At 44.7% G+C, this 20,834-nt stretch overlaps 1 protein-coding gene and 2 long non-coding RNA genes across 4 annotated transcripts in view; 2 read left to right on the top strand and 1 right to left on the bottom strand.

Moving 5' to 3' along the window:
- The first annotated feature begins 305 nt into the window (after positions 1-305).
- Positions 306-10,643, top strand: LOC309702311. 2 transcript variants are annotated; one of them, XR_014275422.1, is made up of 4 exons: positions 306-533; positions 2,155-2,244; positions 4,453-4,563; positions 10,519-10,643. It is a non-coding gene; the product is annotated as an uncharacterized lncRNA (long non-coding RNA). The 2 variants fall into 2 exon arrangements; XR_014275421.1 differs by lacking the exon at positions 2,155-2,244.
- Positions 9,452-20,834, bottom strand: part of LOC309702307 (tryptophan 5-hydroxylase 1-like) — a 14,283-nt gene continuing 2,900 nt past the window's right edge. The window contains exons 2-11 of the mRNA XM_082526939.1: positions 17,972-18,940; positions 17,639-17,822; positions 17,451-17,551; positions 17,307-17,374; positions 17,023-17,219; positions 12,895-13,030; positions 12,607-12,733; positions 10,550-10,645; positions 10,018-10,151; positions 9,452-9,876 (exon numbers count right to left, since the gene is read on the bottom strand). Coding sequence (XP_082383065.1) covers positions 9,699-9,876; positions 10,018-10,151; positions 10,550-10,645; positions 12,607-12,733; positions 12,895-13,030; positions 17,023-17,219; positions 17,307-17,374; positions 17,451-17,551; positions 17,639-17,822; positions 17,972-18,127 — 1,377 coding nt within the window. The 5' untranslated portion in view covers positions 18,128-18,940 and the 3' untranslated portion in view covers positions 9,452-9,698. The remainder of the gene's footprint in view (positions 9,877-10,017; positions 10,152-10,549; positions 10,646-12,606; positions 12,734-12,894; positions 13,031-17,022; positions 17,220-17,306; positions 17,375-17,450; positions 17,552-17,638; positions 17,823-17,971; positions 18,941-20,834) is intronic.
- Positions 10,675-12,515, top strand: LOC309702315. Its single transcript, XR_014275427.1, has 2 exons — positions 10,675-10,763; positions 11,438-12,515. It is a non-coding gene; the product is annotated as an uncharacterized lncRNA (long non-coding RNA).

Genomic DNA, 20,834 nt, shown 5'->3' with positions numbered 1-20,834 from the left:
AAGACACCCGCACGTGACGACGTCTCGTCAACATTGTTGTGCTTGTTGGGGAGAAGACTGACAAACGTACAGTCCAGCACTTATGAGTCACACTGTTAGGATGGAAGATTTATGTAAATGTGACGAGCTGAACGCACTCTGTGCTGTACAGGAGACACGTGCACGGGACTGATGGACAGTAGGGGTGCAACGATATTCGTATCGATATTGAACCGTTCGATACAGTGCTTTCGGTTCGGTACGCATATGTATCGAACAATACAACATTTTAATTTATTTTATCAATTTTCCTTCTGACGATGCTGTCTGTGTTGAGCGCTCAGTGAATCTGTGTTCGACTACTCCGCCTAGGCTGCACTGTCGAGCGCAGATCCACTGAGCGCTCAACACAGACAGCATAGTCAGAAGGAAGAGCGCAGGGCAAGCTAGCGAGACAGAAGTTAAGCTCTCCTTGCAAGATGGACCTCCCCCACCCTCATTCAGATCTGGCCTTTGGAATTATTTTGGTTTTCATGTGACGTATGACCCTGAAGGTAAGCGAGTCATGGACTAAAGTAAAACAGTATGTTGGATGTGCCATGCAATGCTCAATTACATTGGTGTGAACTAGTGTGTTAGCGCAGTTAGCTCGTTAACGTGTTGGCCGTCTAGCCCCATGCACGAGCGATCGGCGGTAGCTCGTTAACGGAGATTTGCCGTGTTGTGGCGTTAAGGTCATTTCAACGAGATTAACCTGGAAGCACTAGTGGGAACACAACGAATATGACTGCACATTTACACCGACATCATCCTAGTGCAAAGACAAAAACAACAAGCATGCTACTAACTTTAGCCGAGTCATTTAGACAGCTGTTAGCACATGATTCTCCTTATGCTGCTGAGGATATAGCCCAGAAGAAGCGGATAGTATAGCTTTTATTTTGGAAAGAGCCATTTCTCTGTAATAAACTCTCTTTTCCAAAGATGAGTGATTCCTCAATCAGATACAGGGCTGGCAATATCGCTAGCCCGACGTCCCGGAGCTAGCGATTTTTTCAGTCGGGCTACCAAAATCTATCTCTGCCCTGCCCGTCGGGCTATTGTAGGAAAAATATATGTCAATGCTTTTGCATTCTTTCAGAAATGTAGCTGGGTAATTATGTCATTGGCATCGGTGAGCCACTGTCAATATGTGACATATTGAAGTCGCGTTTGAATTTGCGCTTGTTTTTTGCTTTCACTTTGCAATCGTGCGAACTGTGTATAGAGAGCGACAGCACTGATCTGTGAGTGATGATAATTTGTGCACCAATTCCTCTGACATCGTCTTATTAATCGTTAGCTTACTATGCAAACATGACAAGTGAAATCTCCCGCAGCTTAAACATGTGAGAGGTTGATCGCGCAGAGAATCGCTGAGCTTATGTGAGTGTGTGTGTAAAAGCATTTCAGTTCTGCTGAGCCAAATAAGACAGGTCAGGGTGAAGAAGTGACAGCCAAAGAAAAGCTTACCGCAAAACGGAGAAGTTATGACAAATCAGACTATAAGGCAAAAAGAAAGTGCAGCTTTATGGTTTCATGGACAAAAGAATTTCTGTGGCTGCGATATGATGAGCTAAATAACCAGGGCTGCACATAAGTGGTCCGCAGGTGCGCATTCACTGTCAAAATAAAAAACACGCACAAGGGTTAGGGTTAAATTTAAAAACTGTACTTTTGAGTTAAAATATATATTTATAATTTTAATAAATGACAAATTAAAAATGCATGAACATTTTTTTGTATTGAAAAAATATCGAACCGTGACACCAAAGTATCGAACCGAACCGTGAATTTTGTGTATCGTTGCACCCCTAATGGACAGTGGTCCACAGCCAATCAGGACGCAGAACACAATGCGCTGTATAAAAAAAGACAAAAGGGGGAAAAGTATGCAAAATTGCACAAAAAAATCAGCGAAACAGCGAGGCTGCGAAAGATGAACCGCGATATAGACCGCCAGGGCTGGACTGGGACAAAACATCGGCCCACCAGGTATTATAGGAAAAACCATAAAGCCTTTGATTGAGAACAAACGCTGTTGTCACAGTGATGGATGCTGTCTTGTTGGTATATATGCATCAGTCTAATAAACTTAAACCTGCACCATCCTCCCTATTCTGGTATTCTAAACAGTACCTGAAAGTAGACTGTTGGTCGAGTTAATCTCCTGAACTATCTACAACACATGGTGAAAACCTGACATTGAGACAGAGAAGACTAGAGGTGAGACATGATCATTACTGATGACAGATTTAGATATATTTGCATAAACCATTCATTTGCCACATCAATAAACAGCATGACAGGGCAAAATATTCTTTCTAACATGGCAACCTTTAAAAAGTGAAAAGTGACAGAAAGACAGGTGAGAAAGAATAAAACTGACTTTTTGATGGCATTTTACACACAGTACTGGTGCAGTATCTAGAAAATGTGGGAAATACTGGCATCATATACAGGGAGTGCAGAATTATTAGGCAAATGAGTATTTTGTCCACATCATCCTCTTCATGCATGTTGTCTTACTCCAAGCTGTATAGGCTCGAAAGCCTACTACCAATTAAGCATATTAGGTGATGTGCATCTCTGTAATGAGAAGGGGTGTGGTCTAATGACATCAACACCCTATATCAGGTGTGCATAATTATTAGGCAACATCCTTTCCTTTGGCAAAATGGGTCAAAAGAAGGACTTGACAGGCTCAGAAAAGTCAAAAATAGTGAGATATCTTGCAGAGGGATGCAGCAGTCTCAAAATTGCAAAGCTTCTGAAGCGTGATCATCGAACAATCAAGCGTTTCATTCAAAATAGTCAACAGGGTCGCAAGAAGCGTGTGGAAAAACCAAGGCGCCAAATAACTGCCCATGAACTGAGAAAAGTCAAGCGTGCAGCTGCCAAGATGCCACTTGCCACCAGTTTGGCCATATTTTGGAGCTGCAACATCACTGGAGTGCCCAAAAGCACAAGGTGTGCAATACTCAGAGACATGGCCAAGGTAAGAAAGGCTGAAAGACGACCACCACTGAACAAGACACACAAGCTGAAACGTCAAGACTGGGCCAAGAAATATCTCAAGACTGGTTTTTCTAAGGTTTTATGGACTGATGAAATGAGAGTGAGTCTTGATGGGCCAGATGGATGGGCCCGTGGCTGGATTGGTAAAGGGCAGAGAGCTCCAGTCCCACTCAGACGCCAGCAAGGTGGAGGTGGAGTACTGGTTTGGGCTGGTATCATCAAAGATGAGCTTGTGGGGCCTTTTCGGGTTGAGGATGGAGTCAAGCTCAACTCCCAGTCCTACTGCCAGTTTCTGGAAGACACCTTCTTCAAGCAGTGGTACAGGAAGAAGTCTGCATCCTTCAAGAAAAACATGATTTTCATGCAGGACAATGCTCCATCACACGCGTCCAAGTACTCCACAGCGTGGCTGGCAAGAAAGGGTATAAAAGAAGAAAAACTAATGACATGGCCTCCTTGTTCACCTGATCTGAACCCCATTGAGAACCTGTGGTCCATCATCAAATGTGAGATTTACAAGGAGGGAAAACAGTACACCTCTCTGAACAGTGTCTGGGAGGCTGTGGTTGCTGCTGCACGCAATGTTGATGGTGAACAGATCAAAACACTGACAGAATCCATGGATGGCAGGCTTTTGAGTGTCCTTGCAAAGAAAGGTGGCTATATTGGTCGCTGATTTGTTTTTGTTTTGTTTTTGAATGTCAGAAATGTATATTTGTGAATGTGGAGATGTTATATTGGTTTCACTGGTAAAAATAAATAATTGAAATGGGTATATATTTGTTTTTTGTTAAGTTGCCTAATAATTCTGCACAGTAATAGTCACCTGCACACACAGATATCCCCCTAAAATAGCTAAAACTAAAAACAAACTAAAAACTACTTCCACAAACATTCAGCTTTGATATTAATGAGTTTTTTGGGTTCATTGAGAACATGGTTGTTGTTCAATAATAACATTATTCCTCAAAAATACAACTTGCCTAATAATTCTGCACTCCCTGTACAGTACTTACTTCTGAAGAAATTATGATGGGACCCTAAAAAAATTACTATGTACAATAATGGATTTCTATACATCTCCCAGCATCTGGCCCATAAAAACAAAAAATCACCATTGGGCTTACCGACCAGTCCACCTACGGGGACCGCTGTGTGTGTATATATATAAATGTGTGTGTGTGTGATACAACCATGTTCCACAGTTGTCGTGGCTTCTGTCTGAGAAATCTCTTTACATTTGAAATGTTCATCCCTGATTTATTTTATCTTTTCCTTCCTCTGTTTGTCTCCTTGTTTCTGGATTTTGTTTTTTTGCTTCGTCCTGTTGAATTTTTGCTGTCAGCCTAATGAAAGCTTATCTTTCTTACTTTATCTGGCTAGTGTCCTGTTGTGTCCTCTCGTCGTTCCCTACAGATACCGAGACCACGAAGTGCTTCAAAACAAGTAAAAGGATTTGGAGTCATTGACGTGACAGCGTGAGAGGTCTGACTCAGCCCTGAATCCAAGTTTTACGTACATTTTGAGGTGCGTCACAGCTGGATATGACGGCATGCATCAGTTTGTCTCTGATGACTGAAAAGCAGATTTAGTGGCAGTTCCCACATGACTCATGAGCAACTTAAAATGTGAGTCAAACATTATTCCCGGGTTCCGGCTGGAAGGTTTGGAGTCCAGGGGGATTTCTCTCTGGCTGGCTGAGCTTCAGCTTTCAGTTTCATGTTGATTGAGCTGTACGGGGCTTTGTCACATCCACACGTGCGTATCTAAAATACACCCACTGTGGATTCAGGTTTGTGCGGTTCGTGTACAAAGTGACTCGAGCTCTGAAAGTGTAAAGAGTGTTTTTCATGATTGTTTACAAAAATGAGTCACATGCTGGGCCCGGATGATGCTCCAGATCCTGCACATGCACAATCTGCAGTTCTTCCTGCACACGTGGCTTCAGGTAAAGCAGCCGTGGCTCTGTCGTTTATGCACATGTATGAAAAGAAAAGCCTCCGTTTGTTTTCCAGCTGTTCTTCTTTAACACACTGACTCCATATTTGTTCCTTGTCATCCGAGCGCCTGCGTGGTGAAGTCGGGGTTTTCCTACGACACCTGAAGATGTTCAAATTCAAGTCTGGTAAGAGTCAGAGCAGAAACATCTGCTCAGCAGCACCGAGTCACAATCATGGCTCCTCCTACTGGCCACAGGAAATCAACAATATGTGATAAACTTTATCTGATCTCCAACATCACCTCATGAGCACAGGAAGCGATTTGTTTGTGCAACAGCTAATAGTCAATAGAGCGTCTCGAGATGCTCCAGGAGAGACGAGCGTCTGATAAACTGAAGCTGTCGGCATGTTTGGGCTCTTCCACGTGACGCAGCAGTTTGATCAGAGAGGTGGTGTGCTGCTCTTCAGCCGTTGGGTGTAGTTCCACCCCCCTTCGTGCTTTGGGTGGACGAGGAACGCTGTAGCCAATCACCTTCCAGCTGTGGGTTTGTAAGCAGCTGTTTGCAGTAACACTGGGGGACTTTGTCCTGGACTCTGCTGTGTTGTTGGAGTCACTGGTTTGTCTTTTTTCTGCTGTTGACAGAGACTGAGAGATGACCTCTGACCTTTGGTTTGTGAGCAGTGTGTGTGTGTGTGTGTGTGTGTGTGCGTACAGCCCTGTTCTGAGTCTAAATTTAAACTCAGAGTTTTCTGTTCCTGTTTTTCAGGAGACTCTGATCACAAAGCCGTCAATGAGTCACCATGGCGACCGATAAATAAAGAGCAGAGACATTTTTAGCGAGGCCAGAATTATGAATACTGGTCGGTTCAGAGTTCAGAATAAATCCTCCGTGATCACTTCCTCTGTCCTGTCATTGATCACTGATCGATTAGAAAGTCAGCTGTGTTTTATGTCACAAATATTTCATGTTTGGAGAGATGTAAACTCTGATACGAGCTGTGAGATTCACAGGATGTGAAACAGAGAGTCAGGCAGGAGGGGAGGGGTCAGCCACCTGCCAGGTGAGGTTTCGTCTCAGGGTGAGCAAACTCAGAGACTCCAGTAAATCCTGAAGTTCTCCTGAGAAACGACTGAAATGCTGAAGAGCTTCGCCTCCTCATCTCCATAACTTCAGGTATCAGGATGAAGCACGGTGGATAAGCTGTGCAGGATGTGGACGTGATGATATTTGAACAGATAATATTCATTCTTGACTTCAATACTCAGTGATTCCTAACAACAAGCACGGCTCTCATATATCAAAGCCACAACTTCATGTCAACCATTTTCTCTCGCTGCTGTTTAAATTTGACTCTTTGCTGAATAGAACGAGCACTAACAGTCCAGCTTCTCTGAACACTGGACCTTGTACACAAACTTCAGTTTTTCCCTTTAATATGACACCGCTGGCTTTTTAGCTGCCTCCACCAAAGATCCACCAATCAGCTCGGGACGTGCAGCGCTGTGTTAGCGTCCTTTCAGGCTCCTGGCAGCTCTCACTGCTGACTTTAAGGGCTCTTTGTGGACTCTGTCCTTCTACATGTGAGCTCGTAGTCTCTGATGAGCATCACAGTCAGTGACAGGACTTTAAATGATTGGTCAGTGTTTCCTGTTGGTGTGAAGCATCCTTCCAGTTTGCATCGGTCTGATTATACACACAGTATTTTAACTGTGATATACCTGAAGTGATGTACAGGCCACATTTAAAAGTTTGGTATCAAACTTTCAGTCAAGCGTGAAGTGAAACATGTTTTTAAAATGTAACTTTAGGCTGTTTTTTGCAGGAACACCCTAATAAGGTTTCATATAAGAAAAGAACTACATACAAAATCTTTACCTTCACTCGTTATCAGAAGCACAAAGTTTCTAATAATACGTTTCTGAGCCCAAACCCAGCTGCTCTAAACGCTTTCTATTCTTCGACCTGTCTGATGTCACAGAGGGAATAGGAGCCACACCCACCCGCCGTTCAAACCTTTTGGTTTACATAAGAAATGTATCTTACTTGCCCCTCCCTTCCTTCCCTCCCCATCTCCAGCTGCCTCCCTCTTCCCGCTCCACCACAACCACCCACACATGCAGGGCCTTGGAGTAGGGGTGTGTCACCAGGGTGCAGAGGAGGCTACCCCCCCCTCTGTCCCCTTCTGGCTGCCTCTGCCTCAATTTTATCCCACAACTTAGACATTCACATTACTCACACTCTCATTACACATACATATAGGATCTTGGGGGTGGGCACAATCACGGAATCCAAAGTACCATCAGGGTGTACACCCCACCCCTGGCGTCGTTGCCCACCTCTCAATTTTAAATACACGTAGACATTGAGGGCTAGCAGGAGGGGCTATGCGCTTACCTGCTGCTCTCTGGCAGGTAGCTCCATGCCCTCCTGGGTTTTAAATGCACCTTAGAACACACATGCATCAACACTACAATGAGCGGGTGGAGGGAGGTTTGGAGTCTTCTCCCACCCCCATTCTCTGCGACCTGCTGGAGCGGGGGGGCTAGGAGGAGGAGTTGGCCGTCCGACTGCGGTCTGGAGTGTGGGGCCTCCCTGCTGCTGCGGAGTCGGGGCGGTCTGCTTCTCCCCACCGCAGGAAAAAGGGTAACACCACCTGGGTCTGGGTGCAGTTCCCCCCTCCAGGGGTAAGGGTACCTAGACCCGGTTTGTAGAGTACGCTTGGGGAGTGTGATCGTGTGTACAGCGTCTCTTTATGTCTGTCTCCACGTTGGTTGAGTGTGGAGTGAGTGCATATGAGAGCATGAGGGTGGGAATGGATGTTTGTGTCTGTGTGTGCCTGTATGTCTGTGTCTATATGTCAGGTTGGGTGTCAGGCGCCACCTCTCTGGGGACATCTCAGGCCCTCCAAGGTTTGGAGGCCTATCTCCACCCACCACCACTTCCCCTGCCAGTGGCGGACTCCCTCAGGTGTCGGTGCGTTGGTGGTTCTTTGTGTCTGGGGGTGGGCGTCCAGGTACACACCGGCTCACTCCTTGGCGGCCGCTTATCGGGGCCTGGAGCCTGGGGCTCGCTCGGGCCCCTTCGGAGGTGGGGTGCCCCCGGCCTCTCGGCCTGGGGCTCGGTCACTCAGGCGCAGCTGGCTGCCGGCGGAGCTCACGGGCGCGTCACTGCAACTCCCCCTGGCTTCTGCTCCGCGGCTGCTGAGTGAACCCTCATCTGGGACTCTCCTCAGCTCTTTCTGGGACAGTGGCGCGGCTGCCCCTCTGTTGGTCTTCCTTGGTCTCTTGTGTTCTGGGGGCCTCTGGATGTCTGGAGTTTTGATCTCCTCCATACCTGCTTCATGCCCTGGAGGACGGGGCTGTGGCCCCCCCACACCCTCTAGCAGATCGTTACATGGAGAAACCTTTGGAATACAAGCGCGCTGATCCACACAGGTATGCACACGGGTGTTCACTGCTCGTAGACTTAAATTACACCTTTCTTGGCTGCTACCTCGAAGCACATCTGTCCTGCGTGCTGCACAACAACATTGAATATTTAGTATTTACTGCTGTTTACACTTAGCTAGATTAATGCGATGGTGTTGTGTTTAGTATGTTGCTTTGGTTTTTTTTTTGCTTGTTTTCTATTCTTCTCTCAACAGGTGATCCAGGAGATTTTTATTTTTTTTCTCCCCCCCTCTCTCACTGTCCCTCTTCCCTTCTGTTTTTCCTTTCCTTCCTCTTTCTTTCTCCCTTTCCTATCCCTCACTCATGTCTGTCCCGTCTGTAACATCTGAAAATAAAATATAATAAATAATAAAAACAAAGATCGACCAAATGGACCAATACGGCAATGCCACGATGATCCATTTGGCAAAATAAATCCATTGGGTATCCTTGTTGGTCTTCAGACAACAATTCTGATGGCTAAAGAACCAAATGGGACAGGCAAACAAAAAAGAAAAGAAAAAAAAAGAAAAAAGAAATGTATCTTAAAGGGGGAGGAGCTAAAGGGATGAGCTGAGGAGTCGCAGGAGGCCCAGCAGGTAAAGAAGGATTATTCTGAACTATGAATCATGCAAAGCTGCTCTGGGAGAGAGAGTCCAGGAATAAAAAGATGAAGCTGGAGATGAGCAGAGGTATTTAACCGACTGACATCTGTTCCCAGTCACAAGCTGAAGGTTCTGCTCTGTGACAATATATCTGTGAGCTATTTTTAACCAGCGAAGTGCTTTTATGGTGCTGCTGGTACTCTGCTGTGGATACTGGTGGGGTGGCTGAGTGGCGCCCTCTGCTGGTGTGAAGCATGCACAACTAAATGCTGCTCTTTGCACATCCAGCAACACTTTGTTGCTTTAAAAGTTGTTGTGAGGCCTCGTGTAGGTGTGTGCAGCTGATCTAATGGACACGGGTGCTGTGTCGCATTAAATGCCGCAGTAACTGAGCAGCAGCACAAACAGAACCAGGATAAGATCACTGCAGAACTCTCACACACGATTATGTGTATTTTATAGATCATCACACAAATTCACATGATTACAGACAGATTATCACGGCACACGTGCCGCATTTTTACAGCTCAGCCTGCAAACAATAAATGTGTCCTAGCGAATGTTTCAGGAGGCCCCTCCCCCCTCAGGAGGAGGTGTCGGCTTTGTTGTAGCAGAAGTAGATTCAGAGCAGAAGCAGAGGCATAGAAGCGGTGTTCGGCTGTCAGCGGCTTTACTGTGAGCACCTCTTTACACGCTCTGCAGTTTTTTGCTGAGTCGGTTCAGAGCGTCTTCGACGATGTCCAACTCGTGCCGGATGTCCTTCACCATGCTGTTGATGTTGTTGGTGTCCTCCAGAACGTCCACGCTCTGAGTGTAGGGGTCGTAGCGTATCGTGAAGGGACGTCGAAGGGTCTTGGAAAACTCCCTGCAGACACAGCACACACTTTACATCCTCAGCTGAAGCTCTCACATCGGCTCAGAACCAAAATCAGGGACAAGCAGGGACATACAGGGTCAGGGTTCACGGTGCGTCTCACACATCATGTGGGGAAAACTTGCAGCTCACCTCATTTTGTTCTTGGCTTCCTCAAAACTGTCGGCCACATAGTAAACGTGCTGAAACGTGGTGATCATGCACTCCTGGTTGCAGGTCACCGTGGGGTCAAAAGGAAGGATGTTGGCACTGCTGGACAAAGCGTGCTAGGAGGACAGACAGACACGTGCACAGATGTTTTAGATAGAGTCCAAACTTACTGAAACCTGAGCGCAGGTGACTGCTGCGTCAGGTAACTAGCTTAGCAACGGTTGGTGTCAGCTGGAGGACGCTCTGTGCTGCTTCTACCAAAACCAAACACTGAGAGCGAGTCGTGAGTGCAGTGAAGTAAAATCTTACATGTTGAAGTTTTAAGCATCAAAACCTGGAAATACTCAAGTAAAATACAAGTACACAAAAATGGGAGGAGTTTTAAGATGGTGTTTTTATGCCATGTGGATTTTTTTAACCACTCAGTGGGTTTAAGAAAACACAAAAATCACTAATAATCTGAGTCCTTTTAAAAATCGTCAGATGAAGGTGCAGTGTGGAGGTCGGAGGTCACCTGGAGTTCACTGACGGAGGAGAGGAGCCCCGCGCCGTACGCCCTCAGCCTGCCGTCCTGCTTACAGAGCCCAAACTCCACAGTGAAGAAGTAACACTGGAACAAACAGGAGGACACCGACATCAGCTCAGAGCGCCACTGCACGCGCTCAGTCAGCAGCGCTCATCTGTCTGTTTGGTAGATTAAAGCCTGGTGTGGATGAAACTGTGGACAGGTGAGTTCACTGAAATCATCTGCTTCTAGTTTTTCACATTTCGTTCCAGTATTTATATTTACTGAATCCTTCTTCATGTTTTCTGTTCATGTTGAGCTCAGCAGCATCACATTAGCGCTAACTCAGCATGCTGTATACACGTGTCAGTAGAATATTGTATTTCTTTAGTCAGTATAAGCTTTTAATGATATAAGTTTACTTGTGATAGAATGCTGCATGATGATCATTTCCTAGCTTAGAACTGATCGTACTTTTCATTGTTCTGGACGGATTGTTCTTTATGAAACGTGTTCTGATATTTGTATCTGAATCTTCCCACAGCGATAGTAAGAAGTCAAACAAGCAGTCCTGACCTCGCGCACACACACACACACACACACACACACACACACACACACATGCTCACATCAAATTTATTCATTTTTCTCGTGTATAAATAAAGACAAGTGCAAGAACAGAGCGTGCATTTCACAGGGCCCCACTCTGATGTGAGCGCTCTGCGAAACGCCCTTGCAAGTTAAAACTGCAGCGTCTGTTTGTGTGTTTTCTCCTCTTAGACTCTCAGCTGAAGAAGTGTCATTTAGAATAAATCTCTTGACAACACGCATACTGACAATCAGCGGTTTTGAGTCTTGATTATATTAATTTATTCTTATTCTTTTTTATTTTCACAGTTTGCACCTTCGATCCAGGAGGACGATATTTCGTCCCACTGTATACCTGAGTGTATACAGTTGGGTTGACAATAAAACTCGACTTGATTCAAAGACTCAGGACAGGAAGGTTTAGGGCGGGGCCGTCACTGACGATGACCTTGGTGGGTTCAAGCTACCCAGATTATAAACCAGGTGGAAGTATAAAGGACAATGGTCCACCAGGGGGCGGACGTTCACCCCGGGGCGAGCGCACACTGAGAATCGCTCAAAGTCACCTGAACAAACTTTTCACATGAATATTTTGAACCTGAAGGAAGAATTTTGTAAATGCATCAGCTGCTGAGCAACACTGCTTATTATGAGGAACTCTGAATATACTGTAAGTAAGAATTGCTGTGATTGGCTCGTTCCTCACTGATGAGAAGCCTGGTGGTGTCACCTGGTGGTGGAGATGTAGAAATGCAGCAGAGGTTTGGAGCAGGAGCTCAGCAGGTGATTAACAGGACAGGTAACCACGTACATGCACCTCTATACATGCACCAGCCAATGACACGCTGCCACAGCTGTAAGATAAACAGGCGTGTTTCTGTGAGGATTGCCTGCTACTCAGGAGCTCGATTCTTACGGGGAGAGGGAGAGGAGACCCTGAGAGCACCTAATCCAGGTGTCCTTCACCTTTACGTGTCAGTCAGTGGTCTGTTTCACTCCTATTGGTAGTTGCCTTAATATTTAGACATGTTCAACTCAGGACCCGCCCACTTCACAACACTAACTCCATATTTTGCCTCCAGCTCACTGAGGTCATCAGCCCAACCTCTCACCTGCTACTGCTGCCCTGAGTCTTCCTGTCCCCTTAAGAAGAACTGAGAACTTTCTATCAGATTTAAGGCCCTATTTCTGTCATGTCTGAGGTCCCTCATGGTTTCATTCCAGCTTTCTGTTTGCGCTCTGTCTGTAACACTGTGAGAACTTTGTTAACCCTTTGTGACGTTTGCTGTTTTGGTTCTTCGTTTGCAGATACGTGTCCATGTAAAGCACTTTGGTTCAACTTCTGTGGTTTTAAAATGTTCTGTGTAATAAAACTGACTTGACAGCCTTATGAGCCAATCCCTTCATATGTGGGGGGAGCCATGTTGTTCCCGCCTCATCCAGGTGTATTTAGGGTGAGTCGGCGCTGCAGCACTCACCGTGGCCAGTTTGTTTACATCATCATCTGAAGCGCCAAGCGACGCCAAACCGAGCTCCTGAGAGAACTGAGCGAAGCTGGGCTCGGCAAGCAGAGGCACGTGACCCAGCAGCTCATGGCATGTGTCTCTGCAGCACACACACACACACACACACACACACACACACACACACACACACACACACACACAAGGCTTTAGAAATATGAACAAAATAAAGAAAGACAATAAAACGGACTGTTATAGTGTGTGTGTGTGTGTGTGTGTGTGTGTGTGTCTTTGTGCACTCACGGTTCAGGTGTGTACAGAGGCTCTGAGCTGTGGCGGACATACTGAGTGCAGTGGAAGACTCTGAAGGCCAGGCCTGCCAGGAAGTCTCTGGGGGAGAGGTAACCGGCAACGGGCCTGATGATGAAGCCTGAGCACTCTGCTCAAACACACGCACACGCACGCACACACACGCACACACACAGACACACACGCACACACACGCGCACACACACACACACGCACGCACGCACGCACGCACGCACACACACACTGTCCATCTTAATCTAAACAGCGACCAAAAGATGACCAGTTAACCAAAAATAAGAAAGCCAGAACTGAAGAGGAGTAAGATTAGACAAAGACTCAGGCACCAGGATGAGGGTACTGAGGATGGGAGAAAATAACAAAGGATAGAAGTAAAAACACAGAAAGGTAACAAGGACTTAACTGTCAAAATAAAACAGAGGCACAAAGATCAAACCACACAGAAAACAGGAAGGACGCAGGCAGAGGGGTTATTAGGGTTACCATGACAGCTGCAGTTCATGTACCGGCCAGCAGAGGCAGCAGCGAGTCAGTCCCCACAGACTCCCATGTTAAAACTTTCCAGCAGAAATAACCATGTTTACAGCCTGATACACAAACTGTTTGTTCTCTAGAGATAATTCCCCCTTAATAATAACTAAGGACGATTTTATAACTCACATGTTTAAATGGTATTAAGGCTCTAAGTTTGCATTATTGGGGGCGTGGCCTCTTTGACTGACAGGTTGATGGTGGTGACAGGTGGCTGTAGCTGCTAGCTGTCTGCTAACTGGATCTCTGGACCTTGGTTGTGCTGTTGGAGCATTTTAATGAAATCATGTGACCAACAATATGGCTGCTGTGGGGTTTATGGGCTCAAATTGTGGTCATAAATATTTTGTACTTGTAAATCAGGATTTGTATGTATAAAAAGAATTTGTGTGTGCGTAAAAAAGATTTGTGTGTGGACATACGTGTGAAACTCTGCACTCAAGCTTCAAGTTACAAGTACGAATTTTGACCCTATTTTTCTTCCTTTCAGCTGATTGGTCAATGTCATGTCAATCACAAATGTAACAATCCAATCAGAGAACAGATGGGTTTGGATGTCGGAGGGGCGCTTTTTGAACTGCAGGTCCTTGAAGGATAAAGGCTCCAAAACAATCAAACTGGTTTTGCCCATTATGTGCGAAACCAGAAAAAGTGCCTGATAGCTGCAGTGGGAAACATCGGTGTCACTCTCCTTGTTTTTGGCTCAGATATTCAGCAGCTTGGAAACAACTGCTTGCAGGGCTCTAGGGTGCGACCACATTTTTCAATGGTGCAACTAAAAAAAATCCTACGTCGCAGAACTCTGAAAGTCTCCGTGTGGTCAACAACAGACAGACATTATGCCTCTATCGTGGTCTAAACCAATCAGAGATAGCCAGGGGCGGGACCTCTCTGATTGGCCGTGATCCAGTTGAGAGTGCAGGTGGATAGAGATAGTGATGATAAATTCGATTCTTTTTACTGAATCGAGTTTGAATGAGTCACTCACCAAAGTGAATTGGATTTTGAGTCATTTGAGTCACTGAGTCAGTTGACCAGAGAGTGCAAAAAATTTACATTTTCACTGAAACTTAATTTGTTTCTCTTTTCATGTAAATCCTGCTGCTAAGACGAGTGATTCGTTTATGCTACGATTCAGCGCAGCAAGGGAGGGGGTGAGTAACTCAAATGTGCTGTTAGCATGTTAGCAGAGCGATGCTACTGTGAGCTGAGGAGCTATTGTGTTGATGTGAGCTTCTACTCAGGGTTTTTTCTTCCAGTTCAGAGCAGGAATGTTTTTGTTAAGTTAATGTTTTTTTGGCTGTTGTTTTTTCCCCCACAATTTTAATTATAAGTTAGATATATTTCTACTAATGATATTAGTTTGCTAACAGCAACAGGGATGAGTCAGTGAGTCAGTTGGCGTTTCGTGAATCATGATTCACGAGTCAGTAAAGTGATTCTCGAGTATTGAACGATTCGTTCATGATTCGCACATCACTAGATAGAGAGAGGTGAGTGGCTTGAATAAAGCGATAAAGCTCTCAAAACCATTTCAACAACAACCAAACAGTAAATGAGAGCAGGTACACGGATTCCACACAAAGACGTAAACACAGAGCGGACCGACGCATCAGAATCAGCTTTCTCTTTCTCGGCTTTCTCACCAGACGGCCCGTACACGGACACGCCGTCGGGGCTGAAAGCCGACAGCTCACTGATCCTGATGCATCGGCCGGTCCGCGCTTTGTGTTTACTGTTTACGTCTTTTTTGTGCTCAATTCTGAGCTGCAGGTTTTGTGTCTCTCCAACCAAAATTCACTGAAGCAGCAGCAAAAGAAGATCAAACTACGCTTCACATTTGATAAACGTCATCGTCATAAACATCATCAGTTGATAAACATCTTCTCTGACTTTTGCTGTTTTGCTTCCACCACGATAAAATCACACTTCATGCACAGCTCTCTCTCTCTCTCTGTGTACTTCAAGAACAGTTTCCCATCTCAAATCTAAATTTTTGCGTTATTCATTCGCTTATTACCCATATTGCATAATTTTATAATAAATGATCAGAATTATAATGTTTCTGACTGTCTGAGGCAAAACTGAATCGAATCAGGACCTCGTGAATCGGAATCGAATGGATTATAGAAATCAGTGATGATACCCAACCTTAGTGAGCAGCCTAGGCCCGACAGAGTGGATGTAGCTGTGGGTAATAAAAAAGATGAAAAGAACGATTGATAACTTTTTTGTTATGTCTCCGTCTGATCTGTCTGAAATTCATAGCCAGCTCTGACACGGTGGCATCAACCTCTGAGCGCTGAAAAAGCAGCAGTGTGTCCAGAAACACATTATATGCTGCGATAAATGCCCTGTGTCCCCTCTCCCCCCGGCCTTTCAGCAGCAAACAGGTCGTCAGAGTGATGATTAAGTTTAACATTGTCTACAACATTACCAAAGAGTGCCAACGCACTTTAAGCACAAGCAGTTTTTCAGTAACTTCTCTTTCTGGTAGAAATGTGCTTCAAATAAAGAACTTTGTGTTGACAAGATTGTTAGTTAATCATTTACAAATCAATAGTGTCTCTATGGACTGAATTTCCCCCCAAAAAGTGTTAAGCGCCCAAATTTTGCACTGAGAGACTGCAGCACTAAGAAAAAAGTTAGGCGCACCAGTGCAACCGTGACAAAAAGTTAGTCTAGAGCCCTGGCTTGCATTTGACGGTCAGCGATGGGCAGTAACACGTTAAGGTAACACATTACTGTAATCCGATTACTTTTTAAAGTAACGAGTAAAGTAAGGGATTACTATTGCAAAAAAGTAATTAGTTCGTGGTAACAGACGTGTGCAGTTCAACAAGGGATAATGTGCAGTGCGGGAGAGAGTACGACCGTGCAGCATTTAAAGCGTGGAAGTACTCACATTACTTTGAGTTTGATTCCTTACAAAGTAACACAAACGTTCGCGTCTGCTGTGCACTCTGCGTGGAAAATGAAACCTTAAACTTCTGAGCAAGTACCGAGAATGCTGGCATGACCGCTGAGGCACACCTGCACCGGGCAAACCTCCACCCGCACCACTCCTGCTAAACACGTGAAAATAGATTTAAGAGCGACAGGACTCAGTGCTGCTAAGTTTTTGATTTTATTTATTTTCTGCTTTGTTTTACTTGCATCTATTAGAAAGAGTGTAAACACAAAACAATTATTTTATTTTAAATGCTGGAATGTGCAGAAAATAGGTTTAAATGTTAAACACATTTCTTCAAGTCAAAGACAGCTGCATACGATTTAATTTTTCCTTGATGCATAAAGTTAAAGATTCAAACTAATAAGACACGTTTTAAAGAGACTTTTTCATTAGATTCAGTTTTATATGATGGATCATGCAGAAAAAATAGAATTGGGCTGAAAGGTCGCTTTATTACCTATTCAGGTTGTGTATCGTGTTTTTTAAAAGTAACTAAGTAACTAATTACTTTTGAAAATAAGTAATCAGTAGAGTAATGGGATTACTTTTTTGGAGACGTAATCAGGAATTAATTAATGGTCACTTTTCCAAGTAACTTGACCAACACTGTTGACGGTTACCTTTAAGGAAGTGCGAGACGTCCTCCAGCTGGGGGATGTTGTCCTCGCTGTATTTGCAGTACTTGGTCAGCAGTGGGAGGTTCTTCAGGTACTCCCTGCAGGCGTGGCTCGGGTACAGCTTGTGGAGCTCCCTGAACACCACGCCCCAGGTACGCACCTCCTCTGCAGTGTAGTCCACACGAGGGATGGGCTCACCGCTGTGAGAGACGGAGTTAAAGGATGAAAGCCCTTCTAGGTTTTTATTATTAACTTCATTAATGAAAACATCCATAAGAGGAACTCACTGTTTGTAGTTTACAGCTAAATCAGAAAAATATTGTCTTCGTTTTCTGTATATGTTGTCCTTAAATCCCTGCAGGAACAGCAAAACCTCAGTCGGTTACCGAGTTCACGCTACATTTCAGAGCTCTGTCCGATGACGCACATACCGGATGATCTGCATCAAGTTCAGAGCCGTACATCAAAACCCTGTTTGCACACAGGTCCAAGTCTGAGATCTTCTTGGGGAACCACGGCACACCGGGCACATCTGAAACACAGTCAAGACACACGCAGACCTGTGAAATAACTCATTCCTATCACAGCTACTGTTTAGTCAAAGTACGACAAGGTGTACCGTCCTCGGGTAGAGCGGAGCCGTCGAACGGCGAGATCTCCACGATGTCCGTGTGCTTCCTGAGCAGCTCGGTGAGCTCCTTGAACTGCTCGTGGTCGGTGTCGCAGTCCACAAAGATCTCAAAGTCTGAATTCCTTCGTTTGGACTTCCGGGACTCGATGTGGATGAGGTTGACATGTTTTTCCTGCGAACACACACACACAAACACACACAAACACACACACACCCAAAGAAGATGCTGTAAAAGCTTCTGATCACATTCATTCCTGGCCAGTCACATGCATCCTCAGAAAACACCATATCTGTGTCAACATAAAGAAAATGAAACCTCACCTGGAAAAGTTTCAGTGCCTTTATAAGACCACCGACTTCGTTTTTCAGAGTGAATATGATGGTTGTCGAGCCTCTCCCAAAGCTGCTGGAGACGGTCCTGTTGTCCAAAGACCTTCCTCTGCGAAGCTCCTTTCCTTCTGACTTCCTGGCGTACATGCTTCTCTGGATTTCAGCGATACAAATATGAAATTGATAGTGATGGTTCAGTAAGCTTGCTTTGGCACTGGCTGCATCAGAGAGTCGTCTGGTAGGAGTACGACGTGAAGGTCGTGACAGGATGAGTCTCCGGCTGTTCTGTCACTCTGCACGGCGGCTGCTGCCTTTATGAAGCTGCAGCAGAGGGGAGGGCGCTCCAGAGATGGATGTTCATCAGGAGGAAGATCAGCATCACGCCATATACATCACAACACACGACGCCTTGACACGTCACCACCTGTTCACTAATTGTTGAGTCAACGTGACGATAAAGTGTTACTGTAACCGTCCTTTAAAATACACGAACGCATGAACTTTACAGTAACTGTGAACGACTTACTGTTTGCTTCATGGCAACCGGTTTATAGTACTGTGTACTGTTTGTGTACAATGAATTAAATATTTACTGTATTTATGACACATTTTAATTGACACTGTTTCAGGATTAACATCCCTTATTAGTTATAACAATAGAAGCGTATGACTGTAATATAAAGTCCCAGGTTATACATATTATATTTTCAGTACCTGAAACACTCACATGTATCTAAATCAAACTGATAACATAGTTACAGTTTGAATGGAGAGAGAACAAATTATGTTGCAAGTATTTGAATTAATGAGTATCCAACATGTTAACGTTATAGGCTGCATCATAGAGGACAGCAAACTTTGCTTTCTTTCACTGAACTCACAGAAATCACTTTGAGCTGCAGCTGTTGGTTCCTGCTCTTCTCTCTTCTGTTACAAATGAAGACAGTTGAACCCTAAATGCTGTAAACGTGGGAATGAAGAGATTCCTGTTTGTCTGTTTGCTGACTGTGTTTTTATGCGGTGATTAGCCACGGGACAAAATAAAAGAATTATTTATAAGACAGAAAACACACAAAATCTTTTCAAGTAACAAATACTTTAAAGAGCAGAGTATTATCAGTATCCTGACCTCCTGTCCTGGACTCTAGTTACACAGTACTCACAGGTGCAGACAGCTGAAAGGTGAACCTGGAGACGCTGTTGAGTCATTTTAAAGAAACTTCTGGTTATGAATGCAGAAATTATATTTATGGTTCTATTTTTTGAAAGTTTACCATCATTTTTTGTTCAGTTCTGTTTTAATATTAATTTTTTTTACATATTCAGCAGGTTATTTTTGATCTTTCGGGAGGTAAATGGACTGATTCTTATACAGCACTTCTCTACTCTCCCAGAGTACTCAGAGCGCTCTATACAACATGTCACATTCACCTTTTTCTATGATTTTAAGTGCTTACTGACATTCACACACATCCATACTCTGATGGGTCAGACAGCAACTTAGGGTTAGTAGCCCAAAGGCATGCGGGCCAGGCGGGGGTCGAACTACCTCCTGAGCTACAGGGGTTCGTATACTCTAATACAGACAAGATCCCTAATAGTCACGTGTAACTACAGTGTAAGGAGGGGAAACAAACTATAAATCTGTATCAGTGTTTTATTTTACCCAGATAATAAGACTCGGAGCGACCAGTCAGTGTGAGCAGACACTGATAATAATATTGCAAAAGGACTGTAAAGCGAGCCGTCACAGCTTTTTATTGATAAGACTTCAAAACCTATCAACTGGATCTCGTGATCAGGAGTCATCGCTCAGGACATCACCTCTGTCAGAAAACAGAGGGCGGGTCTGAGTCACCTGTGGAACCGAAGCCTTAGTTATTCAAACTGAACCAAATTCTTCTTTATTTTTCTCCAACAAAGAGCAACTTCAGTTTTACCAGCGGACGTTTTGCACAGGTGGCATCTTATCGCAGCATCATGCTGGAGCTCCTGAGAGCGACACAAATGTTTGTAGAAGCCGTCAGCATGCCGAGGTGCTTGATTTGAAACACCTGAGTGAAATGATTTGGACAGGTGAGGGAATGCTTTTGGCAGAGCAGTTTGTTTTACACAAAAAAACAAAGGTTACACTGTGAGTTAGAAGTTTCCACCAAAGGTTTCATCGCATGTTCAGTTGCATGTGGTCATAACCTCATACGGGGGGGGGGGGTAGTTCACATTGGCCATGTAGTCCGTCTATAACGAGTAATTGTAGTTATAGCGAGAGACAGGAAGTCTCTATCTGCTTCTCTAATTTTGTCTAAAACTGCAGCCTGACTCCAGCAGGCTCCACATGAGGCCTGGCGTATTTAAACACATTTACGGCCGGACGTGACCCTCAGCAGCCCTCTGAGATGAACGTCACTGATGTGGGTTTGCTGCTAACTGCAGCCATGATTTTCTGGGCTGCAGATCTGAGTCTGATGCTGCTTCTTTGAAAAGCTTAATGAGAGTCAGACTCAGAGTGTGATCCATCTACTGTCTGTTTATGCGATTAGAGAGCCCAGGCCTTTGTGCAGCACTGTCTGCTGATGCTGTATGTGTTTCTGTGCAGGCTCATTTTTTTACTGCTTTACCTTGTTACGCACTGATCTTCATTCACATGAATGAAATAATGCACATGAAATACAAATATAACTTCCAGCATGAATCCGAATGCAAAGCCGACTCTAGAAATATCCCAAAATTACTCCAAAGATGCTAAGGCCCAGTAACGCTGCAGACCAGCACCTGAGGAATAACGGAATAAAATAATCAGAGTGTGTAATTCAAGCGAAAACTAGTGAGAACTGTGAAGGCCTGAGAAGTGTAC

The sequence above is a fragment of the Aulonocara stuartgranti genome, assembly GCF_965226115.1.
Source record: "Aulonocara stuartgranti genome assembly, chromosome: 1".
NCBI classification, from domain to species: Eukaryota; Metazoa; Chordata; class Actinopteri; order Cichliformes; family Cichlidae; genus Aulonocara; species Aulonocara stuartgranti.
This window is presented reverse-complemented; position numbering and strand designations above follow the sequence as displayed.